Source organism: Pelodiscus sinensis, chromosome 31, assembly GCF_052426305.1.
Source record: "Pelodiscus sinensis isolate ZL-2025 chromosome 31, ASM5242630v1, whole genome shotgun sequence".
Classification (NCBI taxonomy): Eukaryota; Metazoa; Chordata; order Testudines; family Trionychidae; genus Pelodiscus; species Pelodiscus sinensis.
Genome location: NC_143082.1, coordinates 4,708,052 through 4,729,599, shown reverse-complemented (window position 1 = coordinate 4,729,599; position 21,548 = coordinate 4,708,052). Strand labels below are relative to the sequence as shown.

Below are 21,548 nucleotides of genomic sequence, written 5' to 3'. Positions count from 1 at the left end.
ACCCGCGGGCTCACTAGCACAGCGATACCGACACGCCCCGGCTCACACCCGCGGGCTCACTAGCACAGCGACACCGACACGCCCCGGCTCACACCCGCGGGCTCACTAGCACAGCGATACCGACACGCCCCGGCTCACACCCGCGGGCTCACTAGCACAGCGATACCGACACGCCCCGGCTCACACCCGCGGGCTCACTAGCACAGCGATACCGACACGCCCCGGCTCACACCCGCGGGCTCACTAGCACAGCGATACCGACACGCCCCGGCTCACACCCGGGGGCTCACTAGCACAGCGATACCGACACGCCCCGGCTCACACCCGCGGGCTCACTAGCACAGCGATACCGACACGCCCCGGCTCACACCCGCGGGCTCACTAGCACAGCGATACCGACACGCCCCGGCTCACACCCGCGGGCTCACTAGCACAGCGATACCGACACGCCCCGGCTCACACCCGCGGGCTCACTAGCACAGCGATACCGACACGCCCCGGCTCACACCCGCGGGCTCACTAGCACAGCGATACCGACACGCCCCGGCTCACACCCGCGGGCTCACTAGCACAGCGATACCGACACGCCCCGGCTCACACCCGCGGGCTCACTAGCACAGCGATACCGACACGCCCCGGCTCACACCCGCGGGCTCACTAGCACAGTGATACCGACACACCCCGGCTCACACCCGCGGGCTCACTAGCACAGTGATACTGACACGCCCCGGCTCACACCCGCGGGCTCACTAGCACAGCGATACCGACACGCCCCGGCTCACACCCGCGGGCTCACTAGCACAGCGATACCGACACGCCCCGGCTCACACCCGCGGGCTCACTAGCACAGCGATACCGACACGCCCCGGCTCACACCCGCGGGCTCACTAGCACAGTGATACCGACACACCCCGGCTCACACCCGCGGGCTCACTAGCACAGCGATACCGACACGCCCCGGCTCACACCCGCGGGCTCACTAGCACAGTGATACCGACACACCTCACCTTCCCCCCACTCACCAGCCTCCCTCCCCGCCCTCCGGCTGCCCTGGGCGCCGCCTGGCCCCTCTGCTGCTCCCGGGGGTGGGTCCCGGGGCGGAGCCGCGGGCGCTGGAATGCGCGGAATGGGGCCGGGGCGGGAGCCGGAGCCGCACACGGGACCCCCTGGCCGCTCAGGTACGAGACGCGCCCTGCGCCTGCCCTGGCCGGGGGAGGGAGGCAGGACCCCTTGTGGCTCCTCGCTGGGGGGCAGCTGGAGGCGGGGTCCTGGAGGCGGGGTCGGGGAGGGACCGCGCCCTTAGGAGCCCCTGGAGGTGAGATCTGGGGGGGGGGGGGGATCTGCGGGGATGCGCCCCTGAGAGCTGGGCGGGGGGGTTATGTGCTCTGGGGGCCCTGGCGCTGAGCTGGGGGATGTTCCCCTTGGCTCCTGCCCGGATGGGGGGGGGGGGCTTTGTGTTGGGGAGCATGGGCGCAAAGACCTCCCCCTTCCCCTCCCCTGGGGAACTTATGGGGACTCTTGTCTCTGCTCCTCACCACCATTTCCCAGACTTTCCCTGGAGAGTGGAGCTCTCCCTAAATCCCCCCCCCCACCCCACCCTGTTTGCTGGAGGGTGTCCACACCCACCCACCCGCCTGCCCGCCCTTGGAAGGGGGCACTGGCTCATTGACCATCTGTGTGCGGGAAATACCCTCAGGGTATCCTGGATCTGCCCTCAGAGGCGGCCTGGGATCTGCGTGGGGGCATCAGGACTTGGCCAGCCTGTGGGTCAGCTGGGAGGTGGTGCCCACCCAGGCCTGGCTGGGGTGATTCACACAGGCTGCAACTAGGGATGTAATATGTAGTCGGCTAACCGATTAACCGATAAGCCAAAGCCTCTAGGTTAATGCCATAGACAACACGCATCCCCCTCCCCCACCGGTATATTTTTTTAGCAGGTTGGTCAGAAGCTGGGCTCAGTCCTGGCTTGAGCCGGGTCCGGGTCCTACCCCCTCTGCGGCTTTGCATTTAAAGTGTACTAGGAGGTAGGCGGGTGGGCGGGCAGCTTGGCTCAGTTCCCGCTCGCTTCAGGTCCAGGAGCGCAGACCCACCCCCACTGGACAGGGGTTGCTGCCTCGGTATCAGAGGCAGCAGTGCGGGGTGGCAGGCTGCTGGTCTGCGAGGGCAGCTGGTTTTTAAACTGGCTCCCCTTGCGGACCAACTGCCGCCTGGCACCCGCACTGCTGCCTCTGTATCTCTCCTCGAGAGAGAGGCCAGAGCGCACTGGCTGCCAGCCCCACCCCCGGGGACTATACAATAGTCGACTAACCAATAAGAATTCACGAGATTACTCGACTATTCAATTACCTGATATTTAACCTCCCGGGCTGCAACCAGTGCCCTCTGTGAGCTGGGCGCGTGGGTGGCCGCTCAGGAGACATTCCAGTGCCACCCAGCTGTGTAGCATCACACTCACCGCTAGGTTTGTGTTTCTGCTGGCGGTGCACATTCACACATCCCTCAGCGCACATCGCAAAATTTATTCCACACATCTGGAAAGGATTAGCGGGCGCGTGGGCTGTGATGGAGGCAGCGGCTGCAGTTGCTCCGACAACACACACGTGTTATATCCCGTTTTGGGTGACCGGCTTCCTTCCTGCAGTCGGACTGGCTCGGTTATCCAGGGTTGCTCCAGCTAGCAAGGCCTGCGGCAGGGGCTGGGGGGAAGCGCACCAGTGCGGCGGATTTCCTCTCCATTGTGCGGCCGGGCCAGCCCTTTGTGTTTGGATTCCCCAGGATGGAGCTGCAGGGCCGGCAGGGGTTCCCACGCCCTGGGCTGGGTGGGCAGGTCCTGGGCCGTGGGGCTGGGCTGGAAGATTAGGCTGGAGAGAGCCAGGAAAGCGACGGCATCACAAGGCCCCTGCGTTGCGGCTTACCACGGGGTTCAGGGCGGGGACTGTGATGCAGGATCAGCCCATGCGCCCGTCGCGCCTGGAATTCCACCAACCCCCTGCCCTCGCCCCGGGTCAGAGCAATGGGCCCATCCAAGCCAGCATCCTGCCACCCTGCCCAGTTGCCCAACTGGCTCTGCACCTCCTCTCTCATTGTGGGCGGAATGATGCGACTTTCGGTGCTCCGGCTTTGTCATCACAGGCTCCTGCGGGTGGGGTCAGGCTAAGTTAGGACACTGTCCGGAGCAGTGGATCTTGCTTTTCCACAGTAACATACATGCACAACAAGCAGAGACGAGCCAAAGGCAGGCTCCGGGCTCAGAACCTGGGCGGGTGGATGGGGGGAGAGAGAAATTGTGCTGCATTGGACACATTGGAAACCTGAGGCAGGACGGCTGGGAGGAAAAAGGAGAACAGGGTGGGCTTGTGGGGTCAGTGCTGCCCTGGGAATCGGGGATTCTCATAAATCCTTTGAGTGAGTCACTTCATCCCTCTGACCCTCAGTGCTCCGATTGTAAAATGAGGATCAAGAGCTTTCTTTGTCTTGTCTGTTTAGATTGTCAGATCTCCAGGGGAAGAACCGTCTCTTCCCACGTGTTTATGCAATTCCTGGAGCAGTAGGATCCTGGTCTTTGTTAGGGGCATGAGGTGGGACTGTGAGTAAGAATTCTGAAAATTCTCTCATGCAGTATTTCTTACTAATGGACCTTCCAGTGCATCTCAATCTTCCCTTCCAACACAGGGGAGAGTTACTGATCGTAAAGACGACAACCGTGCCTATAGCAGGGGCCAGAACGTCTGTTCTCTCCTCTGCTGTTCGGAACGGGAAGCAACGTGGGAAAGAAACTTCTGAAAATGTTCCGATTAAACAAACAAACCAAAAAGTTACTCGTTTTAAAAAAACCTGTTAGGGAGATTTCTGGGGGAGTGAGAGAGACAGATGCACAGCACGGCCTCCTGGGTTAAAAACAAATGCCCACAAATCGAAGCAACAATGAGGAGTCTGTTGGCACCGAAAAGCCTAACATTTATTTGGGCACAAGCTTTGGTGGGCAAAAGTGGTCTTTGCCCGCAAAATCTTGTTCCCAAATAAATCTGTTAGTCTTTAAGGTGCCACCAGACTCCTGGCTGTTTTTGCAGCTACAGACTGACACGGCGACCGCTCTGAGGCGTGTCACATGTCCTAGAGACTCCTTGTTGACTTTAAGGTGGTGTCCTGGGTTGCTGAGTTGTTTGCATTGTATTTAATCGGGGCTTTAGAATTCCGCTCGCCACAGCTGAGTGGAAGCGCTGCGAGGCACGGTTTTTGCTTTTTGCTTTTTTTCCGAACTGAAGCATGAATTACAAACCTAGCCACCGGGCTATTTCACTAGGAGGGTGGTGAAGCACTGGGATGGGTTACCTAGGGAAGTAGTGGAGTCTCCATCCCTAGAGGTGTTTAAGTCTCGGCTTGACAAAGCCCTGGCCGGGTTGATTTAGTTGGAATTGGTCCTGCCTAGAGCAGGGGGCTGGACTTGATGACCTCCTGAGGTCTCTTCCAGTTCTAAGATTCTATGATTCTATGATTGTGCCAAGCAGAGTGATATTGACTGCACCCTGGTGAATTGCAGATCCCCGAAAAGGACCAGAATCAAGTCAGCTTCCCTGCTACTAGGCAGGGAGAGAAGGTGCTGGTGGTCTCGCGGTGTTGAGGGGGGCCCAGAAACATTGAGGGATGAGTGGCGGATTCCCCAGTTCCTAAGCTAATGCCCCTTCCACTGGGCGATCCTTCCCATCTGGTGTTGGGAGTCCTATGGAGGAGGGCTTCGGGGCAGTCACCACAGTAAGAACCCTTCTTACTCCCGAGCAGGTGGGCAGAGTGGGTGGGTTTCCTCGCCAGACCCTTCCCCCTGCATTGCCCTATGTCCTCTCCCCACTTCCTGGTTCTCTGGTTGTTTCAGGCCTCGCCTAGCTAGGCAAGCTGCCCCGTCCTCACGCTAATTCATGGGGCTCCACAGACTCGCAGCAACCCTGTTTGTTTGGGGCTCCTAGGATGATGTTCAACGGCCACAGCAAGATCCTGGGGGCACCTGGCCCCCCTGGGAGGAGGCGTGGGATTGGCATCCCAACCTGCAGCTGCGGCGTGTCGTGCAAAGGGGACGGCGTGTCCGTCCAGTGGTACCGGCGGGGGGGGTCTCAGCTCTAAGGCAGGGGGTCTCAGCTTTTCTGTTTCTGAGCCGCCCTGCTCCCCTTCCGCCAACAGGCTCTAGCTAGGGCCCTACCAAATTCACCGCCTTGAAAAACACGTCATGGATCATGAGATCCGTCTCCACCCCTGTGGTGTGTGCACTTTGACCCTATATCCTGTACGCTACTGATTGCACAGGGGGAGACTCACCCAAAAGAGACGTGCACGGATCACAGCCTGTGTGCCCACTCATTTTGCCATCCATGTGTGGAATAAATCTTAGGTGCCCCAAGGTATGTGCGAATGTGCACCACCAGGAGAACCAAAAAAACCTGCCAGTGGGTGCTCTGCTAATCAGCCGAGCAGCATTTGAATCTCTCCTGAACCGCACACAGGGGACACTGGTCGCAAGGTGGGGGAGGTTCTGGCATCGGCCCGTCTGCGCTGCCTTCGGAGCTGGATGGCCAGGTGCCCAGCTCTGAAGGCAGCGCCGCCCCCAGGCACAGCACAGAAGTAAGGGGAGCAGGACCCCCCCACACACAACCTTGGGACCTCCCCCACCCCACAACCCTTTGTGGGCCAAGCCCCCTACAATGACATCACCGGGACACTACACTTGTAAATCGCTGAAATCACGACATTTATCATTTAAAAAATCCCGTGACCATGAAACTGACCAAAGAGAACCATGAATTTGGAAGGGCCCTAGCTAGAAAAATCGCAGGGCCCGCCTGTGTCACAACAACAGTTTTTCTGCATGGCTGGTAGATTCAAAGCCAGGCGGGCATTGGGGCGTAGCAAGCAGGCAATACAGGGCCCCAGGGAGTCTAATGTGGACCCCTGGAAGCTGCTCACAGCTCCCCCATTGGGCCCTGGACAGAACCACTGCTCCGAGGTGCGCTCCCGGCACAGGAACGTGTTAGGAAGGGCGTGAGCAGGGGGTCCCCATGTGCGGCCCGGGGATACTGAGACACGTGGGCCCCAGGGGCTGGGTGAGCAGAGAGCTGGTGTGGGCCCGGGGGCAGAGGGAGCTGAAAGGCTCAGTCTGTGGCCCACTGAGCTTGCGATCCTTCTGCTGCCTCTTGCAGAAGCAACACTGGGGCAATGTGGGCTGCTCCTGTCCCTGCCTCTCCCAGCAGGGGGCGCTGTGGGGAGCAGGGCAGGAGGCCTGGCTGTGGGGGGCTGGCTGTACCAGTCCCTGTCTCTCCCAGCAGGGGGCGCCGTGGGGAGCGGGGCAGGAGGCCTGGCTGTGGGAGGCTGGCTGTGCCAGTCCCTGTCTCTCCCAGCAGGGGGCACCGTGGGGAGCAGGGCAGGAGGCCTGGCTGTGGGGGGCTGGCTGTGCCAGTCCCTGTCTCTCCCAGCAGGGGGCACCGTGGGGAGCAGGGCAGGAGGCCTGGCTGTGGGGGGCTGGCTGTGCCAGTCCCTGTCTCTCCCAGCAGGGGGCGCCGTGGGGAGCGGGGCAGGAGGCCTGGCTGTGGGGGGCTGGCTGTGCCAGTCCCTGTCTCTCCCAGCAGGGGGCGCCGTGGGGAGCGGGGCAGGAGGCCTGGCTGTGGGGGGCTGGCTGTGCCAGTCCCTGTCTCTCCCAGCAGGGGGCGCCGTGGGGAGCGGGGCAGGAGGCCTGGCTGTGGGGGGGCTGGCTGTGCCAGTCCCTGTCTCTCCCAGCAGGGGGCGCCGTGGGGAGCGGGGCAGGAGGCCTGGCTGTGCCAGTCCCTGTCTCTCCCAGCAGGGGGCGCCGTAGGGAGTGGGGCAGGAGGCCTGGCTGTGGGGGGGCTGGCTGTGCCAGTCCCTGTCTCTCCCAGCAGGGGGCGCCGTGGGGAGCGGGGCAGGAGGCCTGGCTGTGGGGGGCTGGCTGTGCCAGTCCCTGTCTCTCCCAGCAGGGGGCGCCGTGGGGAGCAGGGCAGGAGGCCTGGCTGTGGGGGGGTGCTGTGGGGAGCAGGGCAGGTCAGCAGGCGCCCTGGCTGCGTGGGGAGGTGCCGTAAGGAGCATGCGGGGCCCCAGGGTGCAGTGACCTTGGGAGGCGCCCGCTGGCTGCAGGGCAATCCTGTAGGGGCATTTCCCTCTCCTACCTAAGCCGGAGTGCAGACTGGCCCCCTGCGCCGAGGCTCTGGCCCCCGCCAGACGGTTGTAACTGCACCACGGGCCCGGCTCGCTGGGCTGGAACTCTTCCGGCCTGCAGGGGTCACGGGCTGCTGGCGGGCTCCCAGTGCGGCTGACTCAGCGCCCAGGCATCCCAAGGTGTGCTCCGCGCCTGATAACCTGCCTAGGCAAGGAGCTGCGTGAACCGGAAGGGGCCCGCCCCGAGCAGAGAGTCCGGAGGATCCGCCGTGGGGACAGGAGGGTCCCATCCCGAGGGCCAGTCTCCTCTGGCGCGGGTGAGCAGGCCGGCTCCCAGCCGGGGAAAGGGAGCGGAGAGGATTCTGTGCCACGGCTGCTTTGGGCAGGTCGCTCTTTCCACTCCCCCTTCCTTATCACCTTCCTCTTCCTCAGCCTCTCGGCTCGGCCCCCCCCGCGTGACCCACAGAACAGGCGGGACTAGTGTCTGCTGCAGCAGAGTCTAGAGCAGTGGCTCTCACCCTGGGGGGCTGCGAGCAGGGGTCAGGGGAGCTGCCAGGCGTGGCTGGTGTTAGATATGCTAGGGCCCAGAAAGCCAAAGCCCCAGAGCCACGAGCCACTGGGGGCTGAAGCTAAAGCCTGACCATCTTAGCTTCCTGGGGCCCACTGTGCCTCAGTTTCCCCACCAGCGTGTGGGCAATTCCCCCGCTTGTCTCCCCCAACAGTGGCCCTGGCTTGTGTCTGCAGAAACCTGGTTGTTGTGGCACAGCTGGGCCAGGGAGTTTATACTGGGGTGGGGGGGCCTAGGAGAGAAAAGAACTGAGAACCCCTGGTCTAGAGGCCCTGACCAGCATTGCCTCCCCCTGCACCCTGCCGCTGTGCTGAGCGCTGCGCCGGCCTCCGCTGAGACCAGCCGGAGAGCGTCTGCCCTGAAGAACTCACGGTCTAAGAGGCAAAGCGAGAGGAGGAATTGTTGCCCTGCCTTTCCCCATTGGATCTATTGCTCCCTGTGAGCAGCGCCCGGTGCAACGAGGCCCTGATCCCAGCTGGGGCAGGGCCTGTCTCTCGCTGTGTCTGTGCAGCGCCCGGCCCAACGGGGCCCTGATCCCAGCTGGGGCAGGGTCTGTCTCTCGCTGTGTCTGTGCAGCGCCCGGCCCAACGGGGCCCTGATCCCGGCTGGGGCAGGGTCTGTCTCTCGCTGTGTCTGTGCAGTGCCCGGCCCAACGGGGCCCTGATCCCGGCTGGGGCAGGGTCTGTCTCTCGCTGTGTCTGTGCAGCGCCCAGCCCAACGGGGCCCTGATCCCGGCTGGGGCAGGGTCTGTCTCTCGCTGTGTCTGAGCAGCGCCCGGCCCAACGGGGCCCTGATCCCGGCTGGGGCAGGGTCTGTCTCTCGCTGTGTCTGAGCAGCGCCCGGCCCAACGAGGCCCTGATCCCGGCTGGGGCAGGGTCTGTCTCTCGCTGTGTCTGAGCAGCGCCCGGCCCAACGGGGCCCTGATCCCGGCTGGGGCAGGGTCTGTCTCTCGCTGTGTCTGTGCAGTGCCCAGCCCAACGGGGCCCTGATCCCGGCTGGGGCAGGGTCTGTCTCTCGCTGTGTCTGTGCAGTGCCCAGCCCAACGGGGCCCTGATCCCGGCTAGGGCAGGGTCTGTCTCTCGCTGTGTCTGAGCAGCGCCCGACCCAACGGGGCCCTGATCCCAGCTGGGGCAGGGTCTGTCTCTCGCTGTGTCTGAGCAGCGCCCGGCCCAACGGGGCCCTGATCCCGGCTAGGGCAGGGTCTGTCTCTCGCTGTGTCTGAGCAGCGCCCGACCCAACGGGGCCCTGATCCCAGCTGGGGCAGGGTCTGTCTCTCGCTGTGTCTGAGCAGCGCCCGGCCCAACGGGGCCCTGATCCCGGCTAGGGCAGGGTCTGTCTCTCGCTGTGTCTGAGCAGCACCCGGCCCAACGGGGCCCTGATCCCACCTGGGGCAGGGTCTGTCTCTCACTGTGTCTGTGCAGCGCCCGGCCCAACGGGGCCGTGATCCCAGCTGGGGCAGGGTCTGTCTCGCTGTGTCTGTGCAGCGCCCGTGCCCAACGGGGCCCTGATCCCACCTGGGGCAGGGTCTGTCTCTCGCTGTGTCTGTGCACCGCCCGGCCCACGGGGCCCTGATCCCAGCTGGCTCTCGCTGTCCCTGCAGCGCCTGGCCGAGCAGTGTCCAAGCGTGGTGGACGGCTCCGGGTGTGATTGTGATGCACAATGGGGGTGTGAGAGGTGCTGGTGCTTGTCGCGGCCCAGGAGGCCTGCGCGTTGGGGTTCCCACTGGCACCGGGACACGCTAACCCAGCCTGTGGATTGGTTACGGGAGCAGAGGCGGCCTGTTGTGCTAGAGCACCAAGCACAGAAGGGGTTAATGGACGGCCGGGCAGGAGTGGGGGGCAAAGTCCTGCAAGCAGTGGCAAGGGAGGGGTTGCTGGGGGCCGGGGGAGGATCCCTGTCTGCTCTGGTAGGAAACTGCCGGGTCCTGAGGCTGGGAAAGGTCGGGCCTCATGGGAATGAGCCACTCTGGGGGAACCAGCCCATGGGAGGAAGATGCTATTGCTGACCTCTGACCTTTTGCCGCCCAGGTGGCCTGAGCGGAGTGACCATGGATTCGGCCAAGGAGAAGCTCAGGAAGGAGCTGGAGGAGGAGCTGAAGCTCAGCACGGATGAGCTGCGGAGCCACGCGTGGTACCACGGCTGCCTGCCACGGGAGGTACCCACAATGCCGGTCTATTAGGTGTTTTATGGTAGTGCCCAGAGGCCCCAGCTGAGGTCAGTCCCATTACAGTGGACGGGGCCCTGCCAGTGGGGCCCAGTCCAGCTGGCCCCGGGAGTGTCCCTGTTGGATGATGGGAAACCCGAGGTGCAGGGAGGGGAAGTGACTTGACCAAGGTCGCACGGGGAGCCCGTGACAAAGCTGGGGATGGAACCCAGGAGTCCTGACTCCCAGCCCCCCCACCGCTCTAACCACTAGACCCCACTTCCCTCCCAGAGATGGAGATGGAATCCAGGAGTCCTGACTCTGCTCCCCTCCCAGAGCTGGGAACCCAGGAGTCCTGACTCCCAGCCGCCTGCTGCTCTAACCACTAGACCCCACTTCCCTCCCAGAGTTGGGGATGGAACCCAGGAGACCTGACTCCCAGCTCCCCACCCTCCCACTCTAACCACTAGACTCCGCTCCCTTCCCAGAGCTGAGAATCCAGGAATCCTGACTCCCAGCCCCAACTGCTCTAACCACTAGACCCCACTGCCCACCATCCCCACCAGTGAACAGCCCCTGTCTTCCCAGGAGGCAGAGTCCCTGCTGGCGGAGGACGGGGATTTCCTGATCCGGGACTCAGGCTCCAGCCGGGGGGACTACGTGCTGTCCTGCCGGTGGCGGGGCGAGACCCTGCACTTCAAGATCATCCGGGTGGTGCTGCGCCCCCGCCTGGGCTACTCCCGCACCCTCTTCCAGTTTGAGCAGGACCAGTTTGACAACGTGCCGGCCCTGGTGCGCTTCTACGTGGGCAACCGCAAGCCCGTCTCGGAGACCTCGGGCGCCGTGGTCTCCCAGCCCGTCAACAGGGCCGTGCCGCTGCGCTGGCTGCAGGAGCGCTACGGGGCCAGCCACCAGCCCCAGCTGGACGGGCAGGAACCGGCCAAGGGGGATGCAGCTCCTGCCCGCAGACTCAGCCTCCGCGGACTCACCGTTGGGGAAGTGTCGCCCGAGGGGAACCTGCTCCGGTGAGCGGTGGGCGGGGCTGGCGGTCAGGACTGCTGGGTTCTCTGTCCAGTTCAGGGAGGGAAGTGGGGTCTAGTGGTTAGAGCAGGGGGAGAGCTGGGTGTCCTAGCCCTGGGAGGGGAGTTATGGATCTTATGGGTTTCACCAGGGAGGACTCAGAGTCAGGAGTCCTGGGTTCCATTCCTGCTGTACCATCAAGTCACAATGTGACAGGGCGGGGGAATACACATTCCCCATTCCCTGCCTCAGTTTCCCCATCAATGCAGTGGGTCTTTTGATGCCACGCTCCATGGGGCAGCCCGGTGGAGGGCAGGATCCAGTTCTGCCAGCTGGGCACATTGCTCCAGCATCCCCCTCACTCGGGGCGGGGGCTCTTTTCGGGGGGGGGGGGGGCTCTGCGGTAGCCTGGGGGCCCATGACTCATGGTGTCACGGGTCTCCCTGCAGGACGAAAGACCGGAGCGGGAGCCACCCCACCGGGCTGGATCAGCTGGGCCGGCGCCCCTCGCTCTACACGGCGCAGTCTGACGGTAACCTGCCCACAGGTATGTGGGGGGCCAAGGAATCAACCCCTGCCCCCAACTGGGGGGCCAGGCCAGGGGCTGTGGGGATATGTGCAGCCCCATCAGGCAGTGGTACCGTAATACACCTAAGAGAATGCACCACACTTAGCATGCTCCTGGTCCATGACAGAGGAGCTGCCTAGGTGCTACCGTAATATATCTAATAGATAACGTGCAGATCCCAGCATAACAGGGTTGTGCACCCTAATGGGGGCGCCCAGGCATTACCGTAATACACCAAATAATAGACTCCTTACAAACCGGTTTGCCACTCTGTTGCCTCCAGTGGCGATAGAGCTGGGGATCTGGCCCCATAGCTCCGGTCGGCCCCCCGCTGCTTTCTCGCCGGTGTGAGTGCCCCGTCCCTAGGGGCGTGACCTCGGCTTTACCCCGCTCCTGGCTGAGATCAGACCCAGGCTCTGCGTGGCCCACGGGGCCCCCTCTGACAGGCTCCCGTCTCCCTCTGCAGGCAGCCCGGAAGCTCCCGCTGGCACGCAGGAGCGGGGCGAGCTTCCGCCCCTCTCGCCCGTCTTCCGCACTGGCAGCGACCCCGTGCTGCGGCCCACGGCCCCCCGGTGCCTGGAGCCAGAGGGGGGCGTGGCCCTGAGCGGCTCGGAGGGGCAGCTGCACTCCAAGGCTCCCCCCAAGCCCCTGCGGGCCCCCTCCTTGCTGCTGGGCGACGCCTCCCCGGAGCAGCTCAGCACCTACTGCGAGCTGGTGCCCAAAGCCCCGGCCGGCCGGCGGAGTCACGTGGCGCGGCTGCACACCGACGAGAAATGGCGGGGCCGGGCCCGGGCCACGGACACGGCCTTCGGCTTCCTCGAGGACGAGGCGGTGCCGCTCCCCCAGCTGCGCCGCCGCGAGGAGGAGGAGCGGGGGGGCTTTGTGCGCCCCCTGCTGGAGACAGCCTCCTCCTTCCAGCCCCACAGCTTCCACTCCCTCCTCCTGCCCCCCGACAACAAGCCTCTGGAGCCCAGTGCCCTCAAACGGCTCAAGGAGATCTTCGGCCAGCAGGACTGCCGGACCATGGCCCTGCACGTCCTCTACATGGACTGCCTGGTAAGGGGAGGAGCGCGGGGCAGGATTCTGTCCCTAGCTTTGGGAGGGGATGAGGTGTAGTGGTTAGAGCGGGGGGAGGAGGGGGACTCTGGGTACCAGGACTGGAATGGAAATGGGGGTCTAGTGGGGGGAGGGGAGGCTGGCATGCCAGGACTCCTAGCTCCAATGGAAGCAGCCCCAGAGAATGGGAAGCAGGCTCCGGGGAGTTATGGGGAGCAGAGGGGACTGGGGCTGGCTCTGCCTTTGCGGGGGTCGCGCCACCTTGGCCCCCCCTCCTTGGCAGCACAGCGCCCCCTACTGCTGTACTGAAGCACTGGGTTCAGAACTGTGGGGCGGGGCGCGCCCCCTAGTGATCCCAAATCCCTGCGGCGCAGTGATCCCGGCGATGGGGAGGGGGTGGTGTATGGACCGGCTGGGATGGGCCGGCTTGAGCCCGGCTGGAGTCCTGCTCGCTCCCCAGCGACCGCGGAATGGGCGGATCGGCATGCCCCCCCTTGGGGGACCCAGCCATCTGGCTCCCCTCCACTGCTCGCTGGCAGGCAGGTCCCTTTGTCCCGGCAGGTCTCAGGCCTTCACCCTACGCGTGTGTGTTTGCTTGCACCAGGTTGGCAGGATCACCGGGGTGTCCCGGGAGCAGCAGCGAGCCATGGGGGTGAGCTCGGGTCTGGAGCTGATCACGTTGCCTCACGGGCACCAGCTGCGCCTGGACCTGTTGGAAAGGTACCAGCCTGGGGCCGGGGTGAGCCGCAGCAGCGTTGAAATGCGGCTGCTTCTGGGGGAGGGCACGAGGATCACGGAAACAGCCGCACAGCAGGATTTGGACCAGTAGGAGGCGTCTAATTGAAGCCCCAAAGGGAAGGTAGAATAGGACCTGGCCAAGGCCTGGTCTGGTAAAGCCCTTTACAGCCCGCGGGATAAGTCTGGACTTCACATAAGGGCCACCCTGCATGGGGTGTGATGCTGCCCCCTGGGCTGCCGGGCGCTGGCTCCGTGCGCCCAGCTGAGGGGGCCGTACCGGCTCGGGACTGCACTGTGAAACCAGGCCGGACCGACGCACCCGAACACACTCACCAGACAGCAGCCAGGATCCCGCGGGCTGGGGTCGTGAAAATGCCGCCGCACCGCTCCAGCAAGGAGGACACTGGCCCCCCATCAGCGGCATTAAGCCACCTCCGGGAGAGGCAGGAGCGGTGTGAGCGGGAGCCGAGTCACCGTGTGCACCGAGCCGTGGGTGGGCATGGCCGTGGTGTTCAGGGGGGGGTGTCACCCTCCGAGCACCGTAGTTCCCCTGAGACAGATGTGCCATGTAGACCTGACCGTACGGCTGGGGACTAAACAGTTGCAGAGACAAAGTGGGAGTCTCATCTGGACGGTGGCAGAGCAACTCCCAGGCCAGTGGTTTTCAAGGGATGGCTCATGGCATGTCAGAGGCACGTTGCTGCAGGGGGATCAGGGGTGGGGCTAAGGCAGCTCCTTGCCTGTCGTGGCAGCAGACTGCACTGCACCTCAGAAGCAGTCAGCAGCCCCCTACTGAGCCCATAGCTCCTTAGAGCTATTCTGGGGCACCTGGGGGAGGGGGAGACACACACACACTGATGCACACACAGCAGCCCTGCAGACTGATGTCCAGGATGGTCACACTGTAGCTAGGTTGATCTAAGTTTTCGGTTTATTCTCCCTCCTGAGGTCCTCACTGCATTTAGAGGGTGTCTCCTTACTAGTCTCCCCTCCAACACACAACCAAGGCCAAACCTGCTTAGCTTCTCCACACCCACCCTACCTGCCTTGGGTAGCGCCACCTATTAGCAAAAGGCCTGTGGGTTGGGTAGCAGGAGGGGTAAACTCAGCCGCTATGGTGTGTCTGCCCCCTCCAGACACCACCTCATTGCTCTGGGCATCGCAGTGGACATCCTGGGCTGCACGGGGGCCGTGGCGGAGCGAGCCGCCACCCTGCATAAGATCATCCAGCTGGCCATGGAGCTGAAGGGCTCAGCCGGGGACCTGTTTGCGCTGTCGGCTGTGATGAAGAGCCTGCAGCTGCCCCAGGTGAGGGGCGGGCTGGGGGTCGAATAGCTCCTGCTCCCAGTGGAGACCGGCCTTGGCCCTGGCCTACACAGAGGGATGGTTTGGGTGGGTCTCATCAAGGGCTGTGAGCCCCGTGGCTTGGGCTGCTGCGTAGCCCACACGGTGGGGCGCAGAACTGCCCTGGTCCGAGGGGAGAGGTTAGGTAGCAGCAGCGTGATCTAGTGGCTGAGGAGACCTGGGTTCTGTGACCTGCCCCGCTCTGGGCCTCAGTTTCTCCTGACCGCAGTGTGTGTGTGTGTGCAACCAGGGAGCTGTGCAGGGCGGAGACAGGCTATCGTTCTGTGCCGCGCCCGGCACAGTGGGGACCCCCATCTTGGTCAGGTGGCCTGGGCAAGGTTGCAGGCCTTGAGTTGCTCCGTCATACTGGGAGCCAATAGGCTTTGCTCTGCCCCTAAGCACGGTGGCCCTGGGGAATGGGACTCCCCTCCAACTGAGTAGTTCTAGGACCCTCGCCCCATGGTAATGCAGCCCCCCCTGGTCCCACCCTGGACGCTGAGCTCCCGGGGGGTGTCACTGGCTCTGGAGAGCGGGACAGTGTTGCCAGGGTCGGCTTGGCGACGGTCGCTGCCCAGCATGGCCCCTCACAGGAGCCCCCCCTCAGTCCTAGCCCCGTCCCCTTGCAGATCACGCGGCTGGATGAGACGTGGCGGAAGCTGCGGCAGAGCCACACCGAGAGCGCCATCGCCTTCGAGAAGGACCTCAAGCCCTTCATGAAACGCCTCAACCGGGGGGAAGGTGAGTCGGGGGCCTGCTGGCTGCCCCGGGGCTCCCCACAGAGCCCGGGGGGAGGGGACGTGGCAGGAGCACTACGGGGGGTGAATCTCACCCCAGGGAGAGGCGCAGGGGGCGGCTGACACCCGGAGAAGTGAGAATGGGGGTGGGGGTGGATGAACGCCCTTACCCGGGCTTGCGCGATACTAGCCTGGGCCCTCCCCACACCTGTTGCCAAATGGTACAGGTCCCCTAAATGTGCCCCTCCCCTCAGGCAAATCCCCTGCTCGGCCCCAGACTCCCTAACAACAAAACACCTAGCCCCCCCAGCCTCAGTTTCCCCATCTCTATCAGGCCCATGCAAGCGCTGCAGGTGACGTGTGTGCGTCAATGACTGTGAAGACAGAGGCGCCTGGTGTGTCCAAGCCTCCTCTGCTCCCAGCAGCCTCTGCACCCAGCCACTGTGCTGTCCATAGTGCCCCCCCCCCCCGAGCAGTTTTGCCCCTCAACACCAGGGCTGCATTTCACCCTCTCTGGCCAGTCTTCTTGTTGTTGCTACCCCAGCCCCACCCTGCCCCGCCAAGCCTCCTGCGGGTGGAAGGGCACGTGTGGCCCCTCCCTCGCTGGCCCCTCCCCACGGCCTCAAAACCCATGGGGCCCCGTTGCGCTGACTCGTGCCAGCTGCCGTCACCGAGGAGCAGCTTCGGGGAGAAGCCTTGGGGGGCTGGGGCGGTGTGGGGCCAGCTCCCGGCGGTGCAGGAGAGCGGAGGGCAGCAGCGCCCGGGGGCAAGGCCCAGGCGGGATACCCATTCGGGTACCGACCCCTGCTCAAGGCATCTGTCTGCCCCTTGTCCCCGGGCTGCAGAGCTCTCCTCCCCAAGAGAGGTGGCCGTGCCGCACCTCCTGCCGCTCATCAGCCTGATGGAAGGGGAGCAGCTGTGGGACGACCACGAGGAGAGCTGCGACCTCCTCCTACGCACGCTGGAGTCCGCCCGCTGCATCGCCACCAGCGCCGGAGCCTACAAAGCCACCGCCGAGGCTAAGCTCCAAGGTAGGGCTGCAGAGCCCCCGTATCCCACCCCGGCTTGGACCTGTCCCAGAGCCTCATGGGAGGTGTAGTTCAGTTGCCTCAACGTCTCCATTGTCTCTGGGGTAAGCGCCCCAGCTGGACTACGTCTCCCATGATGCACCATAAACTGGGACGCCCATGAAGCCATTGCTCCCTGCACCCTGACGGGAGATGCTGTGGTGCATCTTGGGGGATGTAGTTCAAACAGGGAGACTTGATCATGGGGGGAGGGGGCAGACATGAGGCCACTGCACTGCAACTCCCACGAGGCCCGACCAAGGCCGCTCCAATTCATATTTTCAAATCCAGCGTCCCCCGCCAATTCGCTTGGATGTGGGGGAGCGAGTCCTGGCCTTCAGTAAAGCCCAGTCTTAGCCCCCCCCCCCCCCCCCCCCGCCTGCCTGTGTGTCTCAGCCCCTTCTCTGTGTCGCCCTAGGCTTCCGAGCCACGCCGGAGCTCCTCGAAGCGTTCCAAACGGAGTTCGCGCTCCGCTTATTCTGGGGCAGCAAAGCAGCGGCCGGGGCCCAGGCGGGGCGCTACAAGAAATTCGACACCATCCTGACGGTGCTGTCCCAGAAACTCGAACCAGCCGGCAAACCAGAGCCCTGACTTTCTTCCCCCACCGCCGGGCCCTGGACCCCGCGCAGCGGCTTGCGGTGAGCCGCGTCGGCACCCGCGGGAGGAACGACCGCCGCCCAGGGGGCACAGACCTGGCCCCGCGCCGGGCTGGTGCAGAGCAACGTTTAGGCTGCGTGGGGCCCTCCAGCAGCAAAGGCCCGTGAACGCGGCGAGGTCGCTCGCGCCAGTGCAATAGTCTACCAGCCCCGGGCTCTCGGAGGTGGCGGCGCCGCGTACCCACGCTCGGAGGAGGGAGTGTGCGGCTTTCCAAATGCAACCTCAAGCGGCCCCCCTCCCCTCTGCCGAGGTGGGAGAGGGGGAGATGATTAAACAGAGCGGCAGGTGGGAGGGACTCCCCCTCCCAGCAGAGGAGGGACGGCTGGAGTAATAAAGTCCAGGACTCTCCTAGCCGGCTTGGGTCACTGAGCAACAGGCAGCGGGGTGGCCTGCAGGGAGGCAGAAGGGCCGGGGGAGATGCTGGCCACGTGGCAGCCTGTGGCAAGCTAGGCGGGTGCTAGAACAGGGCTAGAACTCACCGCCTGGGGCTTGAGCTCCATTGCCTCGCCCAGGAGAGGGCAGAGTGGCAGACACCCCCGGATCCTTCCCCACCATTCAAGGGGGCCCTGGCCCAAAGGGGGAGCCATGCACTGCTGCCCTTAGGAGAGCTCCCCTGGGCCAGAGGGGGGCTGTTTCTTTACATGGGCAAACCTGAGTTGTTTGTGATCTGCCCACTCATAAGCCTGGGGGTGGGCAAGGGGGGAGAACGGCCTAATGGTTACAGCAGGAAAGGCCTGGGGGCTGCAGCCAGCAGGTAGAGCAGATGGTTGAAGGGCCAGAGAGACCAGGCAAGGGTTACCCTGGGCCACTTGGCTTCTGCTGCCAGCTGCTCTTTAATTAACGCAGCCTCCCCTCTCCACCCCAGGCCCCAGCCCTCGGGGCCACAGGCAGCTGGGGGCCGGGGAAGTGAAACCAGACGACGCTGTCCTGTGCCTCCCCCCTTCCTCCGGGCCCCCCTTCGGTCTCCACGGGAGCAGCTGGCCAGGAGGCCCGAGGGCAGGAATTTAACCGGGTTACAGAGAGCCCTGGGTGGGTGGAGGCAAGGCCTCCCGGCTCAGCACTTTTGTGTGTGTGTGTGGGGGGGGGGGGGTGTTATGCCACTAGCACTAGGGTGTGAAATCAACTCCCCCTCCCCCAGGCTGAATAAACCGGTGCAAACGCTGGCTGAGCTAAGCTGGGCAGTTTTCTCCTGTCCCCGCAGCCTCTAGTAACTGCTGCTCTCTTCGTCGGGGGCCCCTGTCTTCCCCACACCCACCCGGGGGGGAGGGGGGGCTGGTGACAGTTTGGGACCAGCCCCCTGCTCGGGTAGACGCAGCAATGGAATTGTGGCCTCTAACGCGCTGTGGAGTACTTCAGCCTGGACAATCAAATACCACGTCCCTCCCAAGGAAACTGAGGCCAGGTCCATGCAAAACCCAGCAACATCAACAGAGGCTCCTGCCCCAGCTGATAGAAGCCCACAGGCCTGGCTCCCACCCCCCATCCTAGGAGTCCTGGCGGCCCCTATTCCAAACCCACTCGCCCCACCATGAGGCTCTCTGGGGTCTAGCCGCAGGCCTGCCAGTGCCCCTCTGTGCCTTAGTTTCCCCAAATGAATAACCAGGCTCTTGTCTTTTCACTGCCTGATCTCCCCCCGAGGGTTTCACGGCACGACAGAGGCACAAACGCTGTAGTCCAGACCCCCCTGCCAGACCTGGGGACAGGCTTCAATTAGGGCTTAAAAAGCGGCCCGGCCCAGCTCTCCAGCACGGTAGCTATTTTGCTATCAACGCGCCTCCCTTGCAGCAGGGAACATGCAGCCAAAGGCGCTTTGCCTGAGTGGGGTCAGGGACGGTCACCTACCCCTGTACAGCCAGGCTGGGGCTGCCCCCAGGGAGTTACTAACCCCGCGCCCAAGCCTGGGGTGGCCACCCCGCCTCACCCCCCCAGAGCATCTTCCCAGGGTCAGAGGTGCTAGGGCCTGTCCTCAGCCCACTGCAGTGCTCACGGGAGGAGCACCGGAAGGGAGGCACGCCCAGCAACCGAGGGCTTGCGTGCAGCAGGGGTAGGTCGCTAGCCCCGTGTTGGCAAGGGGGTGGGTTAATGGGCCCCGGGGGGGGGGGGGGGTGATGTGCTGATAGACGGCTGGGCCAGATCTGGCCTTCGTGAAGACAGGGACTAGGTCTCCAGGCCCCACGAGCCCGGTGGGGCCCTGGGGGGCAGCTGAGTGGTTCCCAGGCTGCACAGCAACACCCAGCTGGGGGGCCTAGGGGTTTCTGTGATAAGGACAAGACTGGCAGCGGACTTCACCAGGTCCTGGGTGATGGGGCTCAGCTCCAGGCTCCCTGAAAGAGGGGGAGGCCCCTCAGGTAGATGGGGCAGGGCTATGGGCAGCTAGCTCTCAGCACAGCCTAGACCGGGGTGGCCAACGTGCGGCTCGTCTCCCCCAAACATGCAGCTCACAAAGCTGCTCCTAAGCCCCCCCAAATGGCACCACCCCCCATACTCAAGGGGGCAGCAATGGGGGGTGCCCCTCAACAGGAGCCTGATATGGCCAAACAATTCTTAAAGGGGCAGTTCCTTTTTTTTTTTTTTTTCTTCTTTTCTTCTTTTTGCTCAACAATTCTGGTGCAGCTCTTTGCATTTTTTCTGCTGCTTTTTCAGCTCTCTTTGTTAAATGGGTTGGCCACCCCTGACCTAGACCAGGCCCTGCCTCCCCCAGCCAGTCCTCAGTGCCACCCAGATGGCACCATGCGGTGCTCTGATGGTAATTTAAAGGGCCTGGGGTTCCGGCTGCCGTCGCTGCTCCAGTAACAGCCCACTCTGTCCCCTTCCCCTCACAGCGGCAGCCCTGAATCCAGACGAACCGCTCCGCTCCCCTCCCTTTGCGGAAACAAACAGGCCTCAGCGCCAGAATCTGTATCGTTTTTATAAACTTCTTAAAAACTTCATGGGAGGCAAAGGGGGAGGGGGGAGAACCCAACTATTTACATAAAGTGTAAAAGGCACCAGGCTGCAGTGGGAATACATTCTTCGGCTCGAGCGCCAGGGGTCCGGCCCAGCGACCTCCAGCACCGCGGCTCAGAAGCAGAGGGGAGACAAGACCTGCCCCCCGCCCTCCACAGGGTGAAGAGAAGCCAAGACAATTTACACTTGTTACAGGTTAACTGCGGCGTAGGCTAAGAGAGCAGTAATTGGTCACTGTATAAAAGACTAATATATTAGAGTCCTCTAAAAAAAAGAATTCTTACACGGAAGGGATGGGCAGCCGCTCAGAGCCCTGGGGGCAGATACATGTATGCAGCAGGCACTTTTTGCTTTTTTTTTTTTTTCTTTTCCTTGGCTGGGCGAGTCTGGGGAATAAAGTGCAAGTCGTGGCCACGGTGGCAGGTGGGAAGGAGAGAGGATGGAGATCGGCAGATGATGGAGCTGGTGGGACAGGAGAATTCAGACCCACAGGCCTGGGCAGAGAACTCACTGAGGTGCAGGGCCGGGGGCGCCCATGCCCTTAACCTCCAGGCTAGCGCCAGCCCACAGAAGGCTGGGTTCAAATCCCAGGAGAGAAACACCCAACCGAAATTCAGCATGATGCTTAATATGCGGGCAGGGGGACGAGCGTGGAAGAACCGAGGGAGAGGATGCATTTTCTAGTCCGTAAGCCCCCCCTTTATTCCACCCCCACTGAACCTCACCCCTATGTGAGCTCCCTTCCCCCGCCACGTGTCCCACCTAGGCAGGGGGAACAACAGGCTCCAATGAGCCCTGCCTGGGAGGGGTGGGGGGCAGCATAGGAACACCCTGGAGTGTGAATCATATCCCTTGTGGACAGAGGGATTATTGCCATTACCCCAGGGGAAATGGGGTTTACAGCCCAGGCCCTGCAGCATGGGGCAGAGGGAGGAGGGCTGCAGCTGTGTGTTGGAAGAGGGCGAGTTACTCACAGGGCATAGAACGGGAGGTGGAGGCAGGGTGCACAAATGCAGATACCAGCCCCCTATATTCAGCAGCCAGAAACCCAGCACGACCCCGGCCGCACCCACTGCAAGCCACCCGCCGCCCGCTCCTCCCCACCCCGAGATGGCTGGGCTGAAACAAAGCACCTCCAGGCCTGTCAGAGAGGGAGGTGGGGGGTTCTCCTTCCCCTCTCAGGCACTCGGCTGTGCAAGTGGGCACCACTGCTTGCCCACAGGGCCACAGGCCACCTCCACGCCTGTGCCCATGAATCCCACCCCAGGATCCAGCAGCATCATTCTACCCCCCAGTCTGCCCCCTGCAGCCGCTCTCCAGCTGGGCGGGGAGTCCCGCGCTCAGTTCAGCGAGACCCGCAGGTAGGACGTTGGCACGTAACCCTCGCCGCCTTTGCTCCTCCGCACCCGGGTCCAGCCGTCTCCTTTGTCCTCCTCCATCAGGCTCAGCTCCTCCCCCTCTGTCATGGAGATGGTACCTTCGCTGGAGCCTGGGGGGAGGGGGAAGATGGGAGGGAGGAGAGGGAAATCAAGGCAAGGGCCACAGAAGCATGAAT

At 63.5% G+C, this 21,548-nt stretch overlaps 2 protein-coding genes across 7 annotated transcripts in view; one reads left to right on the top strand and one right to left on the bottom strand.

The window, feature by feature from the left end:
• The first annotated feature begins 1,162 nt into the window (after positions 1 to 1,162).
• On the top strand, positions 1,163 to 20,533 carry SH2D3A (SH2 domain containing 3A). Of its 5 annotated transcripts, none has more exons than XM_075902286.2 (10): positions 1,163 to 1,178; positions 9,748 to 9,875; positions 10,452 to 10,888; positions 11,333 to 11,430; positions 11,918 to 12,507; positions 13,112 to 13,227; positions 14,382 to 14,553; positions 15,216 to 15,327; positions 16,169 to 16,354; positions 16,809 to 20,533. In XM_075902286.2, the coding sequence occupies exons 2-10, from the start codon at positions 9,768 to 9,770 to the stop codon at positions 16,979 to 16,981; spliced, it is 1,992 nt and encodes a 663-aa protein (XP_075758401.2). In that variant the 5' UTR covers positions 1,163 to 1,178; positions 9,748 to 9,767; the 3' UTR covers positions 16,982 to 20,533. The 5 variants fall into 5 exon arrangements, with proteins under 5 accessions (XP_075758401.2, XP_075758400.2, XP_075758397.2 ...); XM_075902285.2 differs by lacking the exon at positions 1,163 to 1,178 and adding an exon at positions 1,204 to 1,315; XM_075902282.2 differs by lacking the exon at positions 1,163 to 1,178 and adding an exon at positions 2,131 to 3,586.
• Positions 19,936 to 21,548, bottom strand: part of TRIP10 (thyroid hormone receptor interactor 10) — a 58,290-nt gene continuing 56,677 nt past the window's right edge. For both annotated transcript variants that reach the window (XM_075902287.2, XM_075902288.2), the window contains one exon: positions 19,936 to 21,482. In XM_075902287.2, coding sequence (XP_075758402.2) covers positions 21,334 to 21,482 — 149 coding nt within the window. In that variant the 3' untranslated portion in view covers positions 19,936 to 21,333. The remainder of the gene's footprint in view (positions 21,483 to 21,548) is intronic.

Excerpts from the sequence above, each read along its gene's own strand:
- SH2D3A (XM_075902282.2), top strand. Across the intron at positions 9,876-10,451 it reads ACGGCTGCCTGCCACGGGAG|GAGGCAGAGTCCCTGCTGGC; the intron begins GTACCCACAATG and ends CTGTCTTCCCAG. Across the intron at positions 13,228-14,381 it reads CGCCTGGACCTGTTGGAAAG|ACACCACCTCATTGCTCTGG; the intron begins GTACCAGCCTGG and ends TGCCCCCTCCAG.